At 39.2% G+C, this 23,073-nt stretch overlaps 1 protein-coding gene across 2 annotated transcripts in view; it reads left to right on the top strand.

Annotated features, from left to right (window-relative positions):
• Positions 1–23,073, top strand: part of DACH2 (dachshund family transcription factor 2) — a 283,111-nt gene that overhangs the window by 247,751 nt on the left and 12,287 nt on the right. For both annotated transcript variants that reach the window (XM_005148278.3, XM_034064027.1), the window contains 3 exons: positions 17,057–17,202; positions 17,734–17,881; positions 21,871–22,014. In XM_005148278.3, coding sequence (XP_005148335.2) covers positions 17,057–17,202; positions 17,734–17,881; positions 21,871–22,014 — 438 coding nt within the window. The remainder of the gene's footprint in view (positions 1–17,056; positions 17,203–17,733; positions 17,882–21,870; positions 22,015–23,073) is intronic.

Raw genomic sequence — 23,073 nt, 5'->3', positions numbered from 1 at the left:
ACTTATCATTCTAGACTGCTGGCTCACAAATACTTCTTACCCTAATAATTTGATGCAGATGTGTTTATAGCAACAGTACTGTCATAATGTATTTGAAGAAGTAGGAGTTACTGTTTGAAGGCTTGAACATGGTCGTATTTATCACAACTCAATAGCAAATAATGATTGATCCAACACATGAGTGATTGATGCTGAGATGGCAAGCTGCAGCTTGATTTGGGTAGTGTATCTCACAGTTTCTGAGTGGGTCTGGCCTGATGCAGTGACTTCCCAGCAATCTTGCCTTTCTGCTTTGGGAAGTCTCTGCCATAGTCACGTCAGTATGGTTGCTTCTAGCCCTGCTGGTTGGCATCCAGGCAGGCTGTTCTCCAGCTGTCACCAGAGTGAAGCCTTGAGATGTTACCTACCTATTCTCTCTATCAAAGGCTGCACTTTGTGTACTTTTCCACACTATCCTTAATTTCTTCATTAAGCTGGACAAGACAATATATCCTGTTCAGCTAGCGAAAAAAAGGGGAAGAAAAAGGTGGTGGGAGGGCCTTAAGTCCCATTCCTAGTTTTGTGGCAGATGACGTTAACTGCCACGATTTAAGTAATGTGTAAGAATAAACAGATTGTGTCTGTTTCCACATTAAAACACCTTAAGCAAGGAAATGTCTCCCCAAAATACCAAGCTTGTATCAGCCAGAGGTGTTAGTGAAAAGATTCTTATTTATATGAGGCAGTTTAAATATAGGCATCCAGGAGGTTTTCACAGAAGGGGCTGAGAAGCTGTGCTGTAGGGTGTGGGAACTTCTTCAGTTGGCTTAACTGTCAAAGCCAGTGTTTTCTGAGACTACATCAGCAATTTTTCCTGACCTTCTGATTCTCAGTTTACTTCAGTATTGCTAAATTCTGAATGCAGTTATTTGCTTACCTCTTAGGTGATATGTCTTACATGAGTGTGTGTGTGCGTTTGTAGCAGTGTCTACAGAAATACGCACAAACACTTGCACACTGATATATATGCGGTACAATATTGTATCTTTACTAAAGTATCCTTTATGAAAAACTATTAATTAAAGCCAAAATTAAAGCCACTTTCATCAGCAGTGCAGCTTGGCTGAATAAACCTTACATTTGACCATGTTTTCAAAGTGGACATGTACAAGTCAGGAGAATCGTTGCCATTTTATCATTTGAAGTCTGGAATGAGTGATTTCAGAATGAAAAGCATATGTAGCTATGCTGAAGAGGCAGAATAAATTATTTTCAAACCCCACATTTATATCAGTACATTTTTTACTGTGTGGAAAATGCATGTCCACAAAAAATAAATGATCACCTAAATTTTGCTGTAAACATTTAATATATACACATATATATATATGAAATTCCTTTGGAAATGTCTACAGTCTGCTTCCGTATTGCAACACATATGGTAAGAAGAATCTTGCTTGCAAGCCAGTGAGTGTTTTTAAACAGTTTTCAGAATTGCACTGAATATAGCTAGCGTGCAAAAAGTGGGATGGTTTGTATTTTATAACAAGCAGTTTAACATATTCGAAGCTATGACAAATTTCTCCCTAGGTAATTTTTAATGTAATAATAGGATTAGTTCAGCTGTCCCTAATTTTGGCGTTTTTTTATGTACATAGGCACTGGAGGTGTATTAGGAATACTTTGAGTCATTCTACTTCTGTCTTATTCCTTTCTTTAGTCTTCAGAGGCCTCTGTGGACATGAATGAAGGTTGTTGCTGTTGAAGGCTTTGTTCTGTCTTTTTTCTCCCTGCATGTATACGTGTGTGTACATGACACGTAACGTAGATATTTAGGAACCAGTTCTGTTGCTGTGATTTTCATAAAGCGTTTCTGGAGCTGCTTGTATTTCGATTAAAGATTTACATACCTCCTTTTGCCTCAAACCTCATTTTTAAAGGCCAGAAGAGAAAAGAAACCCCAGACCATAAACATGTTAAATGAAACATCCATAGTACCTTCAGTTAATGGTATTTCCTTAAGGCGGATAAGTTACTGAGCCCCCTTTTAAAACAAGAGTGTTAATTTACTGTTTCCTTTCATCTGTTGAAATAATTACTTTTCTTTTTTGCCTTCAATAGTTTGTTCTGGTCGTTAACATTTCTGTAAAATTAAGTTTGAAAGGTGCTTTTAATGTTCAGATAGACTGCAGTGCACATTTGACTGTTAAAATCAACCTACTTAAGGCAGAACTAATGTTTAACACTCACAGCTATTTGAAGTAGTTCACTGCCCAGTTTAATGGCGCTGCCAAGGGCAATGGTCACATTACTTGCTATTGTATTTTGGGGGGTTTGTTATGCTGGCAATAAAGACAATCCATGATATTTCTATAAACATTGGCTTAGATCTTAAAGACATTATTTTTCTACTAACAAGCTGTAAACTGTAATTTCTAGGGGAATAGTGGGCAAGAAACACTAACTCCTGCTCTTGGCCACGCACTCCATTTAGGTGTCCTTGTTGCATGCTGCAGCATTAGTGTTGAATGACTTTTCCTGCAAACTCTGTTGAAAAATACAAAATCGAACTGTACAAAAATCATGGTGATGGTCAGCTGGAGTGGGAGTAGTGATCTCATATAGTGGAAATTGGATTTTTCATTCTGTATGCTATCCAGAGAGTTCTGAGACATCTGCACAGGTTGGTGGAGAGCGACCCTGGGTAGCCCAGCCTTTCCTGGTGGATAGTGAGGGCAGGAAGTGGGACCTTCCTCATGGCTGATTTCACTTTGAGCCATTCTGCTACCAGCAGTTCCTCAATTTGTGGTTCTTAGAATGTAAGTCAAGTAAGATTATTTATGGGAATCTTTAAGCAAACAGTACATGCAAAAATGTAACTAGTCCTTTGTGCAGTGGAGTTAATGGAAACTTTGTCGAGTCTTCTACAAGTCCAGTGGGAAATGTATAGTGTGCATTTGTACATAGCCCCACATAACCCCCACCTGAATGTGTGAACAGAGCATATACATCATATCTATTCCTGTGTGAGGTCATGGATTTATAATAAAACAGCTGCTTTTTTTCTTTTTTGATAAGCAGAGAGGACAGAGAATTTAAAGATTAAACAATACATCTTATTATTATATATATATATTTACTAAATAGTGAGATTTTCCCCTTGGCTAGTCTAGTGCAATTTTACCAGTTTCAACAATGCTGAATGGATGTTATTGAGAAGTGAATTTGGCTCATTCTTTTTATGCTTTTAACAAATACCCAAGGGAAAGGCAGTTGTTCAAGGAAAATGAAATACAAATAAACATAGAATTTATTCTCAGTAGGCATTCTGGGGAACTTGGAGCTTGAGTTTTATGCCATGTTTTTTTTTCTGTTACTTGCAAGCAAGTCTAAAATATTCATATAAGCTGTCAGTTCTCTAAAGTGAATTCATCCTTTTTAAAAATAAAGCAAAATATATATTCGGTGGATAGAAGTGGAACAATGTGAAACATAACAAATGACATTTCTGCTCTGAAGTACATCATTGTAATGGACTGTATTATTCTGGACTGTGGATACAAATGATTTTTTTATTTCACAGCATCCTGTAACAATTCTGAAGACATGATCATGCACAAAACATCATTTGTAATTGTAGTTTCATCCGCTCCATGCTTATTTCTCATTTGATTGATAATCCATGTACTTCAAACTAATGAAGGTTCTTCATACTGCCACTTAGTAGACATTACCCATGTTTATAACCTAAATTTCAGGGTATGGTTGGCATTTTTTGTTTGAAGTAAAAGGAGAAAAAATTAGTCTCTTCACAGTGCATTTTTGCACATAGATTGCTGGGGTCCTACAGGGAAATACAGTCAGTGAGAATGTTCATGGTATAAAGAAATTCTGACTGTAGATTTAATTTCAGATTAATCATTGCCCAGACTCTCAAATAGTCCTTCAAAAAATGTGTGATTCCGCAAGGAGTGTCCTGTGGAGGGCCAGAGGCACTTTTTTTGTGGATCTACAATTATTTTGATTACCAGTTACTTCATTTCTGTTCTTATTTCTTTGAAATAAATTTAATTGTACCATCTCACAGGTGTTGGTTTAAACAACTCATATGAAGAGACTTTTTATGGTTCTAGACCGAATATCCAACTTAGATACCTTTGGCAGAAGCAATGTCAGTATTTAAGGCCTTATTTACTGGTAGATTTTAATAAGTATTTATTAGTAGAAAGTATAAATCCAGACATTATACATCAGAAAACAAGAACCTATTTTACTGTTTGAGAATGACTGAGCTCAAAGGTTCCAGAGTACCTGAACAGAGATTGGCTCTTGAAAAACGTGTGTTTTATTCAATTTCTTAGCATATATGTGGGCAAATACCTTTCCAGGTAAGGTTTATGCTTCATTAATACTTTGATCCACTGCTTGGTTTTCATCAGCTGCAGACTTGCATGTTTGCAGAAACCTCCCAGAAATAGCTTTTCACCTTGGGTTGTGGTAACCTTAGTGAAAACTTCAGAGCTCAAATGGCAGCATGTACAGCATCAATACCTTTTAGAATTTTACAAAACTAGTTGATTAAATCTGATTTTAAATACTACTTTCTCTCTAGAGCCCTGCCTTCTTAATAATCAATTAAAACTTTGTTTCATTGTGTTTATTCAGCGTGTATAAAGCAGTACTTGACATGTATTAGACCTTACATAGCAGTACACAGCTGTGGCCCATCCAGCATTTTCCAAATGAGTTTGCACAAGGAATAAAAGATTGCCATCTGAGCAACACTGGAGGGAGACAAGAGCAGACAAAAGGCAGTTAAGCACTACAAAAAAAGAAAAGACCTTGTTGAGACAGAAATTTCTGAGCAAATGCCTCAATTTCACAGGGAGATACTGTAGCAGGCAATGTACATTGATTTTAGCACATGAAGTACATTGCTTTGGGGATTCATTAAGCTTCATTTTGTGCACTACCATGAATGGGTATGTCAGCTACTCTCTCAAGTAATGCAGTTTCAAAGCAAGAAGGTAGAATAAACCAAAGTGAAAATATGATGTGCCCCACAAATAGAGGATACCACTTTTAAAAGGAAAATGCTTTGCTTGCTAAAAGCAGTAATAAAAACCTAAACATTTTTGAAGGATTTTATGTTTATAGAGTTTTTAATATGACTTACAAACACCAGTGAGTTCATGCTCCTAGCTGACCTGCTGGGAATCTCACTAGAACAGATGCATTAATGGAGTGCAAAGCCTTCTTCTTGTCATTCAGAAGTAGATACACAGACAACTGTTTGGTACTTTTTAGTTCCTCACTTCTTAACTGAATATGGGCAATGTATATTTGGGTTTGTTTTTACAACTTGTGTATTTGCAGCGGGAGGGTGCTTAAGATGATGCTGGTTTCTCTTCTCTCTTTTCCCTTGGGAGCCAGCTGCAGAGCTTGTGGTAGTATTTCACTGCCACTCCAGGCATTGGCTGCAAATCTGGTAGCAAGTCCATGAAGCTGGAGTCTTCAGCCACCAGCCAAATCTGAGGCTGGTTTGAAATCTGTCTGTGAATGCATGAGAGGTCTATAGTACTAATTTTCTAAGTACTTTGTTTTGGTTTGTATTTTGGGTTCAGTTGAGAAGCATGTAAGGCCCAAGAGATTTATCCAAAAGTCTGTTTAGTAGATTTTATTTAGCGAGATGAAGCCATTGCCACTTCTTGTTTGTCATAAAGTCTACCATAAATTATAGTTACTTAGAGGCAGAAGGTTCTTGAAGTTTCTCAGCATGTTCTACAGTGCTCCATTTGCAGTGGCAGATCACTAAAAGAGTGGGATTGTACATGCACATGGCTGTAAGGAGCTGAAAAACAATACTCAAATCTTCCTTGCTCAGTTCTCCAGCTTTTGTGCTTTGCCTTCAGCAGGTACTAGGCTGTTATAAATTAAATTAGCCTAAGCAACAGGGCTTTACTGCCAGACTTTGCTATATGCCTCTTTCTATAGCAGAGCATAGTTTTATGCATTTTGCTGTTTCAGGCTGAATGGCACAGATACCTGAGGTTTTGGGTAGAGAGAAGAGTAGAGAGAGGGAAAGTGTTGACCAGCTACTGGGAATTGCACCCCTGCTAGTAACCTGTTAGAGGAAAACATAGGACCCTGGAATTAACCTCTTGTGGTTTAAATAGTTAACGCTTTTCTTACAAGTGATGTTTTGTCTCAGACGTGTATTGGGAGTCACTGCTAAGGAGGTGATCATTGAAGACGTACTGGCTGTGAGAGGCTCAGAGCATCTGGCAGCTTCTTGATGCTCCAGTGGCCAAACAGGGCTCGGTCTGATCTGAAGGGAGAGCACAGCAGATTAATGTCAAACAGTTGCTGCCTGCAGAAAGTTTTCTCTTTCTGTCCTTCCCCCAGTATTTGATCTTTTAAAAGAGCTCAGGATAAGTGACAGCAATAGATTTAAGAGTTATTAGGTTGCAAAGTAGTGGACATGGACTAGTTGGTGGTTAGCTTATATTTATACTCAGATTGAGGCTGCTGTTTGGGTCAGAAGGAGGTTTTCCCTTTGATAGATTAGCTGTGTGCTAGGAAAACTTGTCTTTCCCCAGAGCATCATGTAATCATTTGGTGGCGAAGAGGTGTGCTACGTTGCTATGGACATGCGGCTCTCCACACTGAGAGCTGCTGTAATGCTGGTATATGTGAGTCTAATCATTCTGTCACTAAGATGTAATATCGATACACCAGGACAACATTTCTATCAAAGGGCCTATTACTTGCCCTCTTAGTTGAAGAGAAAAAAAGGACTGGGATAAGCCAAATTTTGTTTCCTAGACAAGAGAGGATCGGTTCAGTTCTGTGACCTTTAATATGTGCAGGGGATACCAGAAGCATCTAAACAGCAGCACTTGGGAGTGCTGCTGTGCACTGTGGGCTGGCAAAACCCCAGAGAGGTGGGTGCATGTCTTGTTTCATGCAGGACCCTGGTGGCTGTGGCAAGAGCCAGGCTGGCCAGCCACAGCAGGGGTGTGCCACAGACCAGTGCCCACCGCATGGGCACTGGCACTGCAGGATGTGCTGCGGGCAGCAGGGGAGGCCGGAGGAGCTGGGGCACAGTTAGAGGTTTCTGTGGAAGTCTCCAACAGGACTGTTGTGTTGTATGAGGAGCCGCACTGGTAACAGCTACAGCACAGAACTGCTGCCCGCCTATAGAATTAAAACAGAAAGTAAATTGAAAGGGGATGAATTCCTCATGCTTCTTGATAATCAGGGTTTATAAAATCAATGTGTCACTGAACTGATTTCAAACACTAGGATATAAAGCACAGTACTTCTGTGTTGACATCTGAGGAATTCATAATTCATTCAGGACACTGTTAAGATTATCATCTTTCTGGGTCTATTTTTCTCTTACGGTAATCCTGTTTCTCTTAGTGATCAGTTTTGAAAGTTGTCTTATTTCTACAGTGCAAGAATGCTGCTGGTGAACATCCCCCAATTGCACTCGTAATTATTTCTGATTTAGAGTGCCCTGGCCTGACAGCACCAGGGAAATTAATAGGAGAAGCTTTCTACAAGTTTTAGAAGATGAGCAAAGACATACTCACTCCCTCTTAAAATTATTTAAGCAGGTGCTGTGGGAAGCCATTGCTTTTATAATGCTCTTCAGATGTTTACAGCAAAACATTTTTTCCCAGTGATTGAATTTTTCAAAGTACTAAAATACCACGGAGAAATATGTTTCCCACCAGTTTTATGGCTCCCTGGATGCATTCTATACAAACCTTGTATCTGCCTGGACACAAACACTCTATTGCAAAAAGATATCTTGCCATTTTAACAAGCTACACTGCTTTGAAAGGATACACTGCAGTGGGAATGTCAGTGCCTTAAGAGTAATACTTCTTTAAGGGTACTATTTTATTAAAGCAGACCTCAGTAATTTGTTCCTGACTGTTATACACCCTTATTTTATTAAAGTATTTTACATCTGTGGAGGAGATTACTACCATTTCTATTTTCTCCACTGCTTGGCTTTAATGGATGGTACGGAATATAGTATTTATTAAGCCTAAGCAGAGGAGGACATAATAGCAGAATTGTCCTTTATAACCTATTTTACACAGTTGTAAAATAAACTTTAATAAAGCAGGAATAATTACCCAGGAAATGGAGTGCTTTGTCTGCTTCAAATAGTTGGAGGACTTAACTGCTGGTTATACATATACTTTAAGAAAATGACCTCAACAGTAATAATATTGATACTAACTTGGCGCTATTTTAAAATATAGTAAGAGTTGAAGTATCTTTTGTGTCATAATTACCATGTTAGCATAGATCATATAATACATAACTATAATATCTATATAGTAGTAACTGCGTGTAGTTCTACAGAGGACAGACACATTACAAAAATATTTATACTTACTAACTTTTCAGGTTAGAATTCCTTTATCTTATTCTGATGGCACCCAGACCCCCATAGCTGCCTCCACGGCTACTGGTCGGTTGTGCTGGTGATCACTAAGCTTTGATGCCAGGGAATAACGCCCCTTGTTGCTCAGTGCTATGTGCCTGTATATCTGCCTATGGGCAGAGTGGACCTGTGTTTAGTGCCTGGGCCCCAGAAGGCAGTGAGTGTCTTGATTCCAGTCAGATTTTGCCTGAGATTAGGAGCACATACTTTGCACCTAGGATATGGTATATAGGATAGGATATAGGATAGGATGGTGTCCCCACCCATGGCAGGGGGGTTGGAACTAGATGATCTTGAGGTCCTTTCCAATCCTAACTATTCTACGATTCTATGATATGCACAGGTGACAATTGAATAGATCCCTGGACCAGGAAGTCAGTGTCAAAAAGCCTTTCCCAGTGATGGCACATCTGCATCTTTAGCTGGCAGGTAGAGTTTTTTAGGTGCAAAATGGAAACGCAAGCATGTGTGCTATACTGGTGAAAATTTGGTCCCACCAATCACAGCTATCTGGAAGCATTTATGTAGTTTTGTGGGTTTTATGAATAGGAAAAAATGGAATCTTTCAAATGAGATCTGCTTCATATTATTGACTATACTGCCAAATTCTGCAGTAAATGGAGTAGATGATGAAAATTATCTAAAAGCACACTGTATAGTTTTGTTACAAGTGAAACATAAAGGAGATTGCCTAACTGTTGAGGTACGGAAGGCCTTTCTTGGGGTGCAGGGTTTTGCTTCTCACTTCTTGAATTCTGCATTTCCAGAGGTACCTGGTTGCCCACCACAGTGCACCTGCCCCTGCAGCAGGCCTGTTTAGGTGCTTTAGCAGGCAGCTGCCAGCTTCTGCTGCCTGTCATCCAAGTTACACCATCTGGGAGCCACCTTCTGCCCAGAAGCCATGTAGCTGCAGTTAGTGTGGCGCTGGGACTCAGCTGCTCCCTTTCTCCCTCTCCTTCCTTCCTAAGTCCCCATGCACAGTGGTTGGATACAAGCTAAAGCACAGTTCATGAGTCTGACCATGATGCTCACCAACAGTGGTCATGTTTGGCCAGGAGCTGGTTTTCGCCTGCTGCCTGAGGACATGGCAGAGCAGGAGCAGCTCTGCTGGTGTGTGGACCTCACTGTCTGCATGGTGGGACTGATACTCTCCAGCTCTGGCTGCCTGTGCTGGTAAGCTGACAGTTCAGTTAACAGACATTTTTTCAGCTTGAACACCATCAACCTGTTCCTATTTATCCTCACCACACCCAGCCTGTGTTCCTTCACCTTTCTTACGCAGTTGTGCTGGTTCTTGCATAGCTTTGTGTTGCTGTTTCTTACATGATTTCTCGTCTTGGTGGCAGTCACTGCAGTCTGTCTCAAAGGAAAAAAGGGAAAGATTTGTTATTAAGGACCCAGTGCAGCTTTGCAAGAAACTGATTCCTGATTGATATTCCAGAAGGACTGGAAAAGAAATTCCTGTCTTCCCCCTTCTTTCCTGATTCCTTCCTCCTCTTGTCTATTTTTTTCCCCTTAAATTAATATTGTGGAAATGATCTGGACTGAAGTTATTACATTAATTATCCAAACTGACATTTTTGCAGTGTGTGAAAGGACAGGGTGGTATGTAAAATAGATGCACTAAGAACACCTACAGTATGACAACAAGTAGCAGGGTAATTGCTGAAAATGAAGTCTTTTCTGCTATCCCTTCCCTTCAACATCTGTTGTTCCATATGGAGTCATAAATATTTGCAACAAAATAGTTGAAGAAATAATCTCAACATTAATAGGGAAAAGCTGAATCCGCCAAGAAAATTAAAGAATCTTTTTTTTTTCTTGGCAAGTTCCTCCTACCCACCCTCATCTGACAGTTTAAAATCTCAGTAGAAGAATAGTCAGACTACAGCGATGCTTAAAAATCACCACAAAAAAAAACCTTGTGAATGTTAGTGGGAGAGTTAGCTGAGAAAAATGTATACCCTCTTGAGAATGGCCATGAGGAGGATTTTGTTTATTTTGTTTCATTTTCCTCCTTTCTTCCAAGCCCTGGTAATTCTCCTACTAGCCTTTTAGTGAACGGTTGGCATTTTCACTGTTCTCTATTGTCAGTAGAAATAATGCTTCTTGTCATTGTGAGGAGTGACAAGCTACTGTTAATGACTGAGAGTAACTAGTTACTTTAAATTACTGTATGGAAAATGCAAATTGATAGTACTTGCTCTTCTGTGCAGATTAAGAAGCAACTTAAAGCATGGGACAACTTTAAATGTTTTGGAATCTAGATTATCAAAACCTGCATGAGAAGCTCATAGGAGACAGCAGGTATAATACAGCACAAACTGCAAATTGTAAATAGTTGTTGAAAATATAACACAGCATTTTGAAGGCTCCTTATTTACTTAATAGTAGCCTTGTACTTACGGTTCTCCTTAATAAACAGAATTAATCAGGTGATGTCAGTTGTTGATCTGTACATATTGAACTTTAGACTGAAGTTACTTGCAGTGAAACACTTCAGCTTTGGTGTCTAGTCTGTGAGTTGCTGCACTTCTCCATTTCAGTTTTCATTTATTGCAAACCCAGTGTCTGATCTAACTCAAGGCTTTTTTCTTTTTAAGGTTTGAATTAATAAAATATTTTCAAGTGTTTTTACCGTCAGTGCCGTGTGAACATCTGACTATATTGTAAATATGTTGAAGTTATAAATAGGTATAATTTCTGTGTTATTAATGAGAGTACATTGATGAAAATGTCAAAGCTGTATAATTACACACCTCTTGATAAAGAGTGCACAGATAAAGACAATTTGTAAACTGTAATTTCAGCCTTTTCTAGTGAAATTTTCATTTCCCTGCTTTTTGCCTCCTTCTCCTATTCAAGCACTAAGTGCCTGCTTTATGACATCCTTCAGGAAAACACACCCTCATCATTCCTGAGAACAGGTCTATGGAAAGGTTGGTGAATGCATTGCTTACAGAGTTTTCTTTCTCTTCTTACTGCTCCAAATCCTCAGTTTTACCTAAGCTAGCACATTGTTCTTAATGTAACAGACATTAAAAGTCAATAAAAAATGTTTCTATAAATACATTAGCAGCAAAAAGAGGGCTAAGGAGACTCTCCATCCTTCACTGGAGGTGGGGGAATACATAGTAACAAAGGATGAGGAAAAGACTGAGGTACTTAATGCCTTCTCTGCCTTCAGTCTTCTATAGTTAGACCATTTTTTCTCAGGGTACCCAGTCCCCTGAGCTAGATGACAGAGATGGGGAGGAGAATGAGGCCCCCATAATCCAAGAGGAAATGATCAGCAACCTGCTATACCACCTGAACACCCACAAGTCTGTGGGGCTGCATGTGTCCACCCAAGAGTATCGAGGGAGCTGATGGAAGCGCTCACCAAGCCGCCTTCCATCATTTAACAGTCCTGGCTAACCAAGGAGTTCCCAGTGGACTGAAAGGTAGCAAGTGTGATGTCCATCTACAAGAAGGGCTAGAAGGAGAATCTGGGGAACTGCAGGCCTGTCAGTCTGACCCCAGTGCCAGCAAAGGTTGTGGAGCAGATCATCCTGAGTGCCTTCACTTGGCACATGTAGGACAACCGGGAGAACAGGCCCAATCAGCATGGGTTTATTAAAAGCAGGTCCTGCTTGACTAACCCAATTTCCTTCTATGACAAGGTGACCCACTTAGTGGATGAAGGAAAGACTGTGTATGTTGCCTATCTAGACTTTAGTAAAGCCTTTGACACTGTTTCACACAGTGTTCCCCTGGAGAAACTGCTCATGGATTGGATGGGTGTACTGCTCACTGGGTAAAAAACTGGCTGGAAGGCCTAACACACAGCATGGTGAATGGAGTTAAACCCAGTTTGCAGCTGGTCACAAGTGGTGTTGCCCCGGACTCAGTACTGGGGTCAGTTCTGTTCTGATAATCTCTATCAATGATCTGGACTATTACTGTTTTACGTTTTCCAAAAGTTTTTAAGGCAGCCTGGAAATGTGTATGTAGTATATAATGATTTGATACTATTTTTAAAGTGAAGGGTTTTTTATTGCAAAGCTCAGTCATGAAAACGGCTTGTGTGCTATCAAGTTGTATCAATCACATGAAAATGAAATAAAGTCTGATTTAAAGCTAGTGCACTGGATTAATCAGCTACTCCCCAATTGCATTCATTGACCCTTCTCATTCAGGGACTGTAATTAAGAAAAACAGCACTGACTTTAAATTCAGCACCTGAATCACAAGGTTAAAGCAGTAAATTTCAGAGTCTGACTGGTGCCAGGTTAGGAGGAGGTGTCTCTTTTCTCACTGATGAACAGGAGTGCTCAGCTCCTGGCAGAGAAGCAATGACTGAGAGAGAAAAAGGCAGGCAGGGGTTTATGGAGGATTTTCAGTTATTAAGACACTGAAGACAGATAACCCTGTCCTTGCAGACTTAGAGATATAAAATGTTTGAAATAAACAATGCTTCAGATTACAGGGGTTTCATACTTGCCTTTCTGTAAAAGAAAACACTTCTACTAGTTTCTAGTTAAACATCACAGAAGCTGTCAAGGTTTAAACTCAAGGGAAGTCATCTCACATTTTTGGACAACTGCTTTTTGCAGTTAAAAGTTAGAATTTGAGCCCTGATTCTGTCAAAATACCCATGTTTGGACACCGCTGCCTATCACTGTTATTGTGGAGTAGATATACAACTGGAAGTCAAGGTATGTCTTGCCACTATGAAGATATATTTGGTTTGGATGATTCTGTAAGACCTTTGGGCAAATAATGCTATTTGAAATAAAAACGTATCTTATTTTCAGAGCTGTGTTGCACATACAACCCACCTGATGTTGCAGATCCTCTGTAAGTCAAAAAAGTCCATTAGAGTATCTGTGCTGTTCTCTGTAACTATGGACCATTAAATGTAATCCACATCACTCCAGTGTGAAGCTCAAAGAATTAAAATTCTGATAAGCCATTGTAGTCCTTTAGGTTTCTAACTTGTATGCCACAGGCAGGAAAAGGAATTAGTGGTGAATAATGCTTATACAGGTCTAGGTAGATACAAGTTTTGAAGTACACCTGAATAAGTAATGTCGTGGTCTAACTGGTGTTATGCATGGTGTAAATTGTAGCTTTAAAATTTCTACCTTGTTTGGAAGTGGCGTGTCAAGTGTATCAGGTATGTGAATGATGGGTTCAAAAACATACCATCTGAAAGCAAATAAACCAGCTGGCAGCTACAACTGCCTCTTGGTTTGGGCCATGCACTGTTATGCAGGGAGCAATTCACGTAACTTGTGCTCACAGTGCTGTGCTTAGTCTGTAGGTGGATGCTTCATTTTCCAATCCCTATTTCTGCAACTTAGGCAGAAGCCAGAGGATGAAATACTCCAGTATATGGAATTAAGAACAGGAAACTTTCAGGCAGATTTCCATGTGCCTTCCTGGGATAATATTCCATTCACTGTTAGTGTTTACAGTGTATTTCTTTGTAGTATAATTCCTGCTTTCGTGTATTCATCTGCATGCCAGCTAGAAATTAAAATAAAAAGACCACGCTCTAAATGGATTCCTGAATGCTACTATAAAGCATGGCAGGTTTAACAAACAAGCTCGATAAAAGTAGTTCCCACTTTGCTTCAATAAATAGAAAGGTTGTTTGTCCTTGGTTGCACTGCAGTTGTTCTAGCTTTATTTCTTGCTTATTCTGTTGTACTATATGTGTGAGTGCAGTTTTTAGCATTGATATTTTTAGTGTTCTTTAAAATCAAAATGCTTAAATCAACATCTTTTTTCCTATTAAAGAGATGCATTTGAGACAATCGGCAAAAAATGCTTCCAACACAAGCCACTTTTAATTGCTTTGCCAATTATGATTTCTCCAGTCTAGCTAATAAATTTCTGCCTAACTGTGCACTTTATTCAGGATACGGGCAGGATGTAGACACCATTCAGATGTGAAGACCTATTACAAGATTGAAATAGATTTCTAATGCATTTATCATTCATCTTTGCAGAGTGTGATTTCAATCAGAAGAAAAAAAAAGATGATGAATGGTTTGACAGTTTCCACCCATATACGCTAAAACATAATATGCTTCCTCTAGTTTTCAGCTATTACAGACTTTAACATGCAATGTGACCTTGGTCTGCAAAGCATGTTTGGTTAGCACAAAAACTTAATCATAAGAAGTCATAAGTAGAATCCTTCTTCTTTACTGCCCTTTTTCTGGGACTTGGAAATTTATTGCTTCTGGGACAGGTAGGATATGAACAATGGGCCAAATAGAGTCCAGGGTTATCTCATCTGTGTGAAAACTGCTGCTGAAAATCGATGTGACCTCTGCTACACTGTCATCCCAATTCCCACCCTCTGTGTCCTATTTGTCTTTTGGTGGAAGCTTAGATCTGTGTGCTGTCTCTATGTGTCTCTCTTGGGCCAGATTATCAAAATGAATCATTGCCTGCATACCTCTTATATTTCTATTTATTTTCCTGGTGTTGACTAGGTCTGATGAAATATGATTCTTTTTGCATTTGATCCTCACTGCAGCAAGCAGCACCTAATTTAGCTGTGTCTATCTCTTTAAAGAAGAGTAATACTATTTTGAAACTTCAATCTGCTGTACAGTAACATTACGAACCATAGACCATGCAACCTGTCTTCACAGTCAATAGTAATTTTCCTTTCGTCCAATTTAATGTTATTACTTTCATCTCCAAATAGTAGAGATTTCTGGAGATTTCAAAGCAGCTCTAGTTTTGTTATGTATACTTCATGTATTACTTTCTTTTCCAAATGCCACTTCAGTTTAGTCTTTTGTGACTCCATGGCTTAAGTATTATTTCTGTGTAACATCATATGCAACAACATACCAGCTTATTTTAAAAACTCTGGCACTGATACAAGAGAAATGGTGTGTCTGAATCAGCATGAACTCTGTGGTCCGAATATGTGACTAGAGCTTGTTTCTTTTAAATAGATCATTTAAATTACGTGAACACAGCTCTAAAAGGAGAGCTACAAAGACATGTAGAGGTTACTGGCTTTTGTTGTTATTAGTCCTGAAGAATCATGATGAAGATGTGCCGTTTAATGAACTCGCATAGTGAAAACAAAATACTCCCTAAGTGGTGATTTCAAAGAATACTTGAAACCTGTGAATGCTCCTAGTTCTTTGTCAGTAAGTAATGCATTAGAAACACAGCAGAAAGTGCTGCTCAACAGATGCTCCTGGAGTTTGTGAAGCATTGTTGGGGGGACACATCAGTGCCGTTCATTGTCAGACTCTAGTTGGGTTTTTTTAGGTAAGGGAGGGGGCCTTTTCAGTACACTGTGGTCTAATTGTAAATCCTGGCTTTAATGTGACCAAGACATTTGACAAATGAAACGATCATCAGGATTGGCTGTGAAAAAACACACGAGTCATGAACTTGCAGCCAGTACATCAGTTGCAAGCTTTACTAAAAAGCAATTGCCAAGGAAATATTCCTGGTGATTTCTGCAGGTGCAGGAACATGACACACAGACTGGATTTCCCTGCAGTATTGCACAGGAGTATTTTTTTAACATTTCACAGTAAAAGAAATGTAGGGTTTGGCTTTAAAGACTGTTAGATTTTAGCGTAGTGGTTTTCAGCTTCAAGTGAATACCTGGGGAAAAATGCTCATTAGGGATCTGAAAGGAGATTACTTACTGTCCTAACATAATTTCACTTGTCCTGTTCAGAAATGTGTTTCCTTGGTGTTAGTACTGATTCCTTACAAAATTTAAAGGATTTTTTGAAAAATATTTACTAATACTGTTGCTTCATTATGAACACATATTTCTGTTGTGCGTGCACAGGTTGCTCTATAGCAACATGGCTGGTTTGAAACTGCAAGTAAAGGGGAAACCAGCATGTCCCCATTCTACAGTTTGGAAGAAATGCATCAGTCTAGCTCCGTGCAGCAAGCCATAGGAGCAACGCCCTGTGCTGGTTGCCCTCTCCTTCTTGGCTGCTCTGTGGCTCCCCCACCCCACCCAGCTCTCTCAACACCTCTGCCACAGAAGCTCAGCAAAGCAGCATGGCTACTGCATATGATGGGAGAAGCTGACAGTAGCACAGTACTTGTTCAGAGAACCTGTGCTGACACTTCACTGACAATGCAAAGCTAGCGCTAGCTAAGCAGGAGGGAATGACTCAGTGGCGATTGTTGACTGGTGCCTATGGGAAGGATAACGTTAAAGGTGTAAAGAGATGTGATGCACTTCCTGATTAGAATTTTGTCAAGGTCATAGCAACAAAAAAAATGCACATCACAGAATGGCAAACATGACAGAATGAAGAAAGGTCATTCAGGTTTAATGAACTGTGTAATACTTGTAATTCTGTAGTATACTTTGTAGAATTCGAGATACAGTAGACTAATACAGCTGTGTTGTACCCGTCAGTATATTCATTATTGTTCTGTACTATTCTGCAATCTTATGTTAGCAACAAGCACAGCTGCCCAAGGATGGAAACAATGTCAGTTGTACTAATGCGCTTGTATTTTGACTTCCAGGTAAATGGAATGCTAGTTTCTAGAAGTTACATTTACCTATATTTCTAATGCTTTCTGATGTTGCTTTTAAACCTGTCTTTACAGAAGAGGTCCAAATTGCCATTCCAATAATGAAACCAACCTTAGATAAAGTCCAACTGGCTGGACAGGCCTTGCCTCCTGGATTTCCGGCGCCATTTCTTTTTGCTGATGGTCTTTCATCAGTAGAAACACTATTAACCAACATTCAGGTAAATTATTCTCTACAGGGCTAGGCTATGTCATGATAGATAAAAGGTGTTTCAGTTTTAGTCTTTTTTAAAGTTTCAGAAACTTGTTTTGTATCTGCAATTCTAATTTCTTCTGTTTAATGTGATGCTTAGGTTTCCACTGTCTGGCATTATTGATCCTTAAAGGGTTTCATACATTGTCTTTTTAACTGAATAGTTGGTAATAATGGTCATATTAAAATGCATCAGTCTCATTATTCCTCCTTTGCTTCTCCCTGCAGTTGGCTGAGGTCAGCAATGATATGACACTCTGTTTGTAATAAACCACATTGGTAGGATGACTTAGCAAAAGCTATACTGAATGATTCACACCACAAAATTGCTCATTTTTAATATTTAGCTACTTCAAATGCCCAGTTGGTTTCTGGATCTGCAGGTTTCTGCATTTAATTTTTCTGTTTTCCTAGAGAATGTATAAGAAACAAATGGACGAATGTTGTCAGTGCTGAAACAAAATGGTATTTTCAGGTCTTACATGTGTGTGTGTTTTAGGGCCTACTGAAAGTGGCTGTGGACAATGCAAGAGTCCAGGAAAAGCAGATACAGCAGGAAAAGAAAGAGTTAAAGATGGAGCTTTGTAGAGAGAGAGAACTAAGAGAGAGCTTGGAAAGGCAACTCACAGCTGAGCTGCAAAGCAGAGGTGAGTGAATGAAAAATTGAGTTTAGATATCTATTAAATGTATAACCCTTTGGCATTTCCAGCTGGAGCTATGAGGACTTGGAGTTAACTGACATTCATACTTCAGTGTAATGCAGCAGTGGACTAGCACTGCTAATGAAAGATTTAAATTTAATAAAACCAGAATGAAGCACACTTTTCTGTAAGCAGACGGAATAGTGGCTGAAGGATTGTTTCCTGGAGGGCAACTGGCCACAGAGAGTTTTGGCAGGTTCTGTTCAGGAAAGCTGATTCGGCTTCATGGCTTTCAGATGCATTATTACCCCTCTGCCTGTGTATTCCCAGTCTGATTTCTTCATTTGACAGCTTTAATTTCTTTTGTTTTCTGCTATTATCCTCCAAGCACTGAAAATCAGTCTTAATGTGAGAAAGAGTTATGTCTGCAATTTGGGTATGTAGGTGATTTTTTTTCATTACCTTACTACTTACCTAGCCCCCATTTCTGCAGTTTAGCTGCTAGTCAGCTAGTTTGTCCTATGGACACCTTCAGTGCAACAAAATAGAACTGCAAGAAATTGTCTATGTAAGTGCAAGATCTGAAGCAAGTAGCCCTAGATACTTCCTTTTGCCATTAGGAAAGTGTGGTACAATAGCACTCTCCCTATGGGGACTTCTAAAACAAAACCATGACTGTTTAGAAGCTTTTGATAATAACAGGCAATTAAATTGGTAAATCTGAATTTTTCGCTGTGATATTGCAACAAAGAGAGTGTTCTTTTTAAAATTCAAATGTGCATCTGAAAGAGAGGGAGAGTTCTTTATGTGCTAAAAGCTACTTCTAGATTACACCCGTGAAATCAGAAAGACAGAACTAGGTAAGACCAGAAATGTAGGTGCCAGTACTATCTTCCTATGTGGCTTGAATTGGAATTAGGCATGGAGAGCAGAGCTCTCTGCTGTGCCAGGGCTTGGTAAGAGGCCCCAAAGAAGGGCACTTCTGAGTCAATTTGTGAAGGGTCTGTAAGTATTACTAAAGTTGCTAAATTGGAAATGGGTGTACAGAAATGTTGCATCACCCCAACTGAGTGTGGATGAGACTGCTGTATTCCGTTAAACAAAACTCACCTCCCTGTAGTGCACCTCCTGAGTCACATTTAAATCAACAAAAACCGTAAGCTATTCACAGACTCTGTTGGCTTCTGCCTCAAAAGACAATTTCACCAATAATCAATATCCTCAGCACTGTTTGTCTTTCAGGACATCACCACATGCACTTCTGTATTACTGTAGAAAATCAAAGATAGGCTACATGTGAGATGCTCAGTTTTTGTTATGTTGTACAGATCACATTTTGAAATTCATCATTTATTAAGTCTCCCAGAGATTTCCCATGTAATGCTATCCCTTCTTTTTGACTTTTTCTCCACCTTCCCTCCCTCTCCCCCCTGACTGGAGCATTCACAAATCCAGAAGGATTTGTACAAGTCAATAAGAATTCCAATGAATTTAAAAAAATCACAAAAGTCACCAAAATTTATGTAAATACTGTGGATTTCCCCAGATTTTTTACAGATGTTTAAGTTAATTTTTAAATTATGTTTTGTGATTTGAAATTCACAGATATCTAATATACAGGAGAAGCATATAAATAAAAGGGGTTGCAAAATACTGCTTGTATAAATTCAACTTTCATTTTAGCAGTACTTGTGAGCAGTGTTTGCCACAGTGTGTGCACTAGCAAACTTGACTCAAATGGGTGGTAGTTTTAAAAGACCATTTTTATTTAAGCTTAGATTCTTGCTGGTCTGTTAGTTTTAGTTGTCTTTTCTAGTGCCATCATTTCTCCATTTGTTTGATTCCATAATAAATCCATGGGATTAAATACAGCTGTGAGGATTTGACTACCCATGTGAACCAAAGCAGCACACTGCAGAGGCATTCTCCAACCCTCTGCATGATCTGAGATGGGTTGTGGGAAGGTAGCACATTTATATCAGCTGGGGTGTGCTATGGGAGTTGTCTTTGACCCCTTGCTAACATTGTTCTCCAGATGGTTCTGAGAAGGTACATGGGCATCAGCCCCTGGTCCAGCTAATCTTCCTCATACCAATCAGGTGCATCAGGTGATTGCAGGTTTCCTGAAACAAAAGCTGTATCCAGGAGCAGAGTATTTCCTGGCTGCAGGATACCCCCAGCAGAAGTGTGGGGATGGGCCTGTGGAGATCCCACCAAGCAGTTTAAACCAGGAAAGAGAGGTCATACAACGAAGAGACAGAGGATAATGTTCTTGCAGCACTGGTGAAAAAAAACCAAACCCAAGTGTGAGAGCCCATTAAAGATAGTTTAATAGGGATAAAAGGACAGGAAAAGAGTACAGGAAAGGTTGTGGTTGGCAGAGGTATATATCTGAGATGCAGTTCTGGCCCAAGTAGTGATGACCTGTTGCTAGTGAGAAATAAGGTTAAATACAGGATTAAGATTCAGGGTTTGAAAAGGTAAAGGCCTAAAAGGTACATTTTATCACTCAAATTTATATAGCTGAGGCAATACAATAGCCAATGTCAGCAGTTCACGAGGAAGATATTGATCGCCTGGTTACAATTAATACTATATGATTCTCTAGTTATAGTTTTAACTTTAGTTGGATTTAAAACTGAGATTAGTCAGGAATACTTCTGTTTTCTGCTAGTTCTTACATAGGTGAACCAACGGCCTGTGTCTGAGTTTTGTCAAGATACTGTTTCTGCTTTTCATATGTAAAAGAGAGAAGATATGACTGTAATGTGCATTGTGGTGTACTGTTTTACAGGAGTTATTTCATTGGCACCTATGTTAAGTCCAAACAGCCAACTACTATTCAGGGGTTTATGGAGTGCTTTATTTAAAATGAGAAATTGCTGATGAAGATAATAACACTTCATTTACTTACCAGTGTCACAGGCTTGTTTTCAGTCTGCTGTCTACCTGGGAAGTTCCCTCTTAATTTCTCTCTGAGATTTTCAACATTGGGAACAAAAACCCAATGCTTTTTTGTGCCTCTCCTTTGGCTTTCCATCTTTTTTCCTCCTAGTAATAGTGAAGTGCTTAAGTACGTATGTTACTCAGTGCATACACCTTCTCTACACATTTGATCTTTAATCTGAGTTATGTACCCACAGCTTCGCAATAGCCTTACACCTGACTTCCATCTTGGGCAGTGGTTCTTGGCATTTCAGTTATTTTGCTTCAAAATCAACACAACTCCTCCTCCATTTTCACCAAAAAAATGCCCTAATTCCATGAGATTTCTCTCTGTGCCCTATTGGTACTGACATTTCAGATTCTCCAGTGCTGCATACAGACAGCTTGCCTGCAGAAGTAACATTTAATTTCCATTTAATATTAGAAAACAAAAGAAGTTTAGTTAAAACTACATCTATGAACATTCAGAAGACTTCCTCTATAGTGATCAGTGATGGTATAACCAGTGTGCTTGGATTATCTTTCTGGATAAAACTGCTGGAGGATGAGGGTGCATTATAAATCTCAACATTAAAGCAAAAGGTTAGAAGGAAGGGTGAGAGATTTTATTTAATTTTGAGGGTACATTGCTGTTCCTGGAAATCTGTTTAAGCCAATGATCTGCTCAACCAAACTGCAGAACTGTACTTGGAATTGAGTCCAAATTGGTGAAATCGAACATGAACTGCCAGCCTGGCTCCAAGATGCTGAGGTTCTGGTCCGGAGACTGAAATCCGTGAGGCTGTTCCAAAGTGACAATAAGATTTAAGATTTTTAAGCAGACCTGAAGCCCCTTCAGGTTGTTTCACTACAGGATATTGGTTGGGGGTTTTGTTTTTGGTTGGTTGGTATTTGTTGGTTTGGTTTGGTTGTTTTTAATATCAGATTTATGCTAAATTTTAGGGTTTGCTCAAGCTAGAACTGGGGCCTTGAACATAAACTCATTTACAGTGTCCATTATGTGTTAATTGTGCTTTAACAGCCATTCTCACAATATATTTACATTTCAGCAACAATTCAGAAACGCTTGAAGAAAGAAAAAAAGGCAAAGAGAAAATTGCAGGAAGCCTTGGAATTTGAATCAAAGAGAAGAGAACAAGTGGAACAGGCACTTAAACAGGCCACATCAGGTGACGGTCTCAGGATGTTAAATGGTAATGTCTTAGTTGGCCTTTCACAGTTAGCTTAGAATGATGTTTAATTGAAAAGAAAGAAAAAAAAGAAATACAATGATGCACAAAGCAAATTCTAGAATAAAAATCTACAATCGTTTTCCTGAAATAATGAAAAATCTATTTCAGGCCATGTGCTCTGGGTCATGAATTAAAAAAATAAGTAAGTCTGTAACTAGAGAAACAGACAGAGCAGTTTACACAGACCTGACAAGAAATGCTGAATACATTACCAGAGAAATCTGTTACAGTGCCAGCTAAGACAATGTGAAATTTGGTTCCTATAAGGTTCTCTGAACTCTTCTCTCCCAGCAGATTCATTTTTAGAACTGCTGAGCTTCATTTTAAAAGCCATTTGGCTGAACTTTGCTCAGCCTCAGGACCTATTAAGTTTGTTAAATATGTATCAGCTTTCAGAGCTGACTAGGTTTTGAATACTTCCCAAATACTCTTGTGAAACAAAACCAAATCAGTTCATCTCCTAAACAGTCATTATGTTTTGGGTAGTGGGAGGAATTGCCTCTCCTGCTTAAGATGGTTCTGGTCAAAGTTTAGAGCTTTGGTTTGAATATTTAATATGAACATAGTTGAGTTTTAGCTAATTTCAGGTTCTGTAGCTAAGGTTTAGGCTGTGCATCCCTATGTGGAAGCCTCTGCAGAGGCTCATGAATCAGGGTTATGTTCAGTTTGTATCTGGTGTAGTCTACGTTAACTTTGTGCTGCCTGCTGTGGGCACTGCCAGTAACTGAGCCATGGTAGCGTAAGCAGACTGCAAAATCTGCCTGAACAGCTGAGTAAAAATAATGAGTTTAACTGGTCTTGAGTTCTCAGTTGTGAGGGCTCCCCAAACTGTTTTTTAAAGTTACAGCCAGCCTGTCTACATGAACTGCCATCCCAACACTCCACAGTGGACTGCAAATTGTGATTTATCTAGAGCACCTAAGAGATATAAACTCTTTAAGTACAAGAGCAGCAGCTTTCAGAGGCATTCTCATCTGCTGGGTTTTATAGTCCAGCATATCACTATAACCAGGAACTGGC

Source organism: Melopsittacus undulatus, chromosome 6 (genome assembly GCF_012275295.1).
Source record: "Melopsittacus undulatus isolate bMelUnd1 chromosome 6, bMelUnd1.mat.Z, whole genome shotgun sequence".
Taxonomy (NCBI): Eukaryota; Metazoa; Chordata; class Aves; order Psittaciformes; family Psittaculidae; genus Melopsittacus; species Melopsittacus undulatus.
Note: the sequence above shows the minus strand (reverse complement) of the source record. Positions and strands in the feature narration are given on the sequence as shown.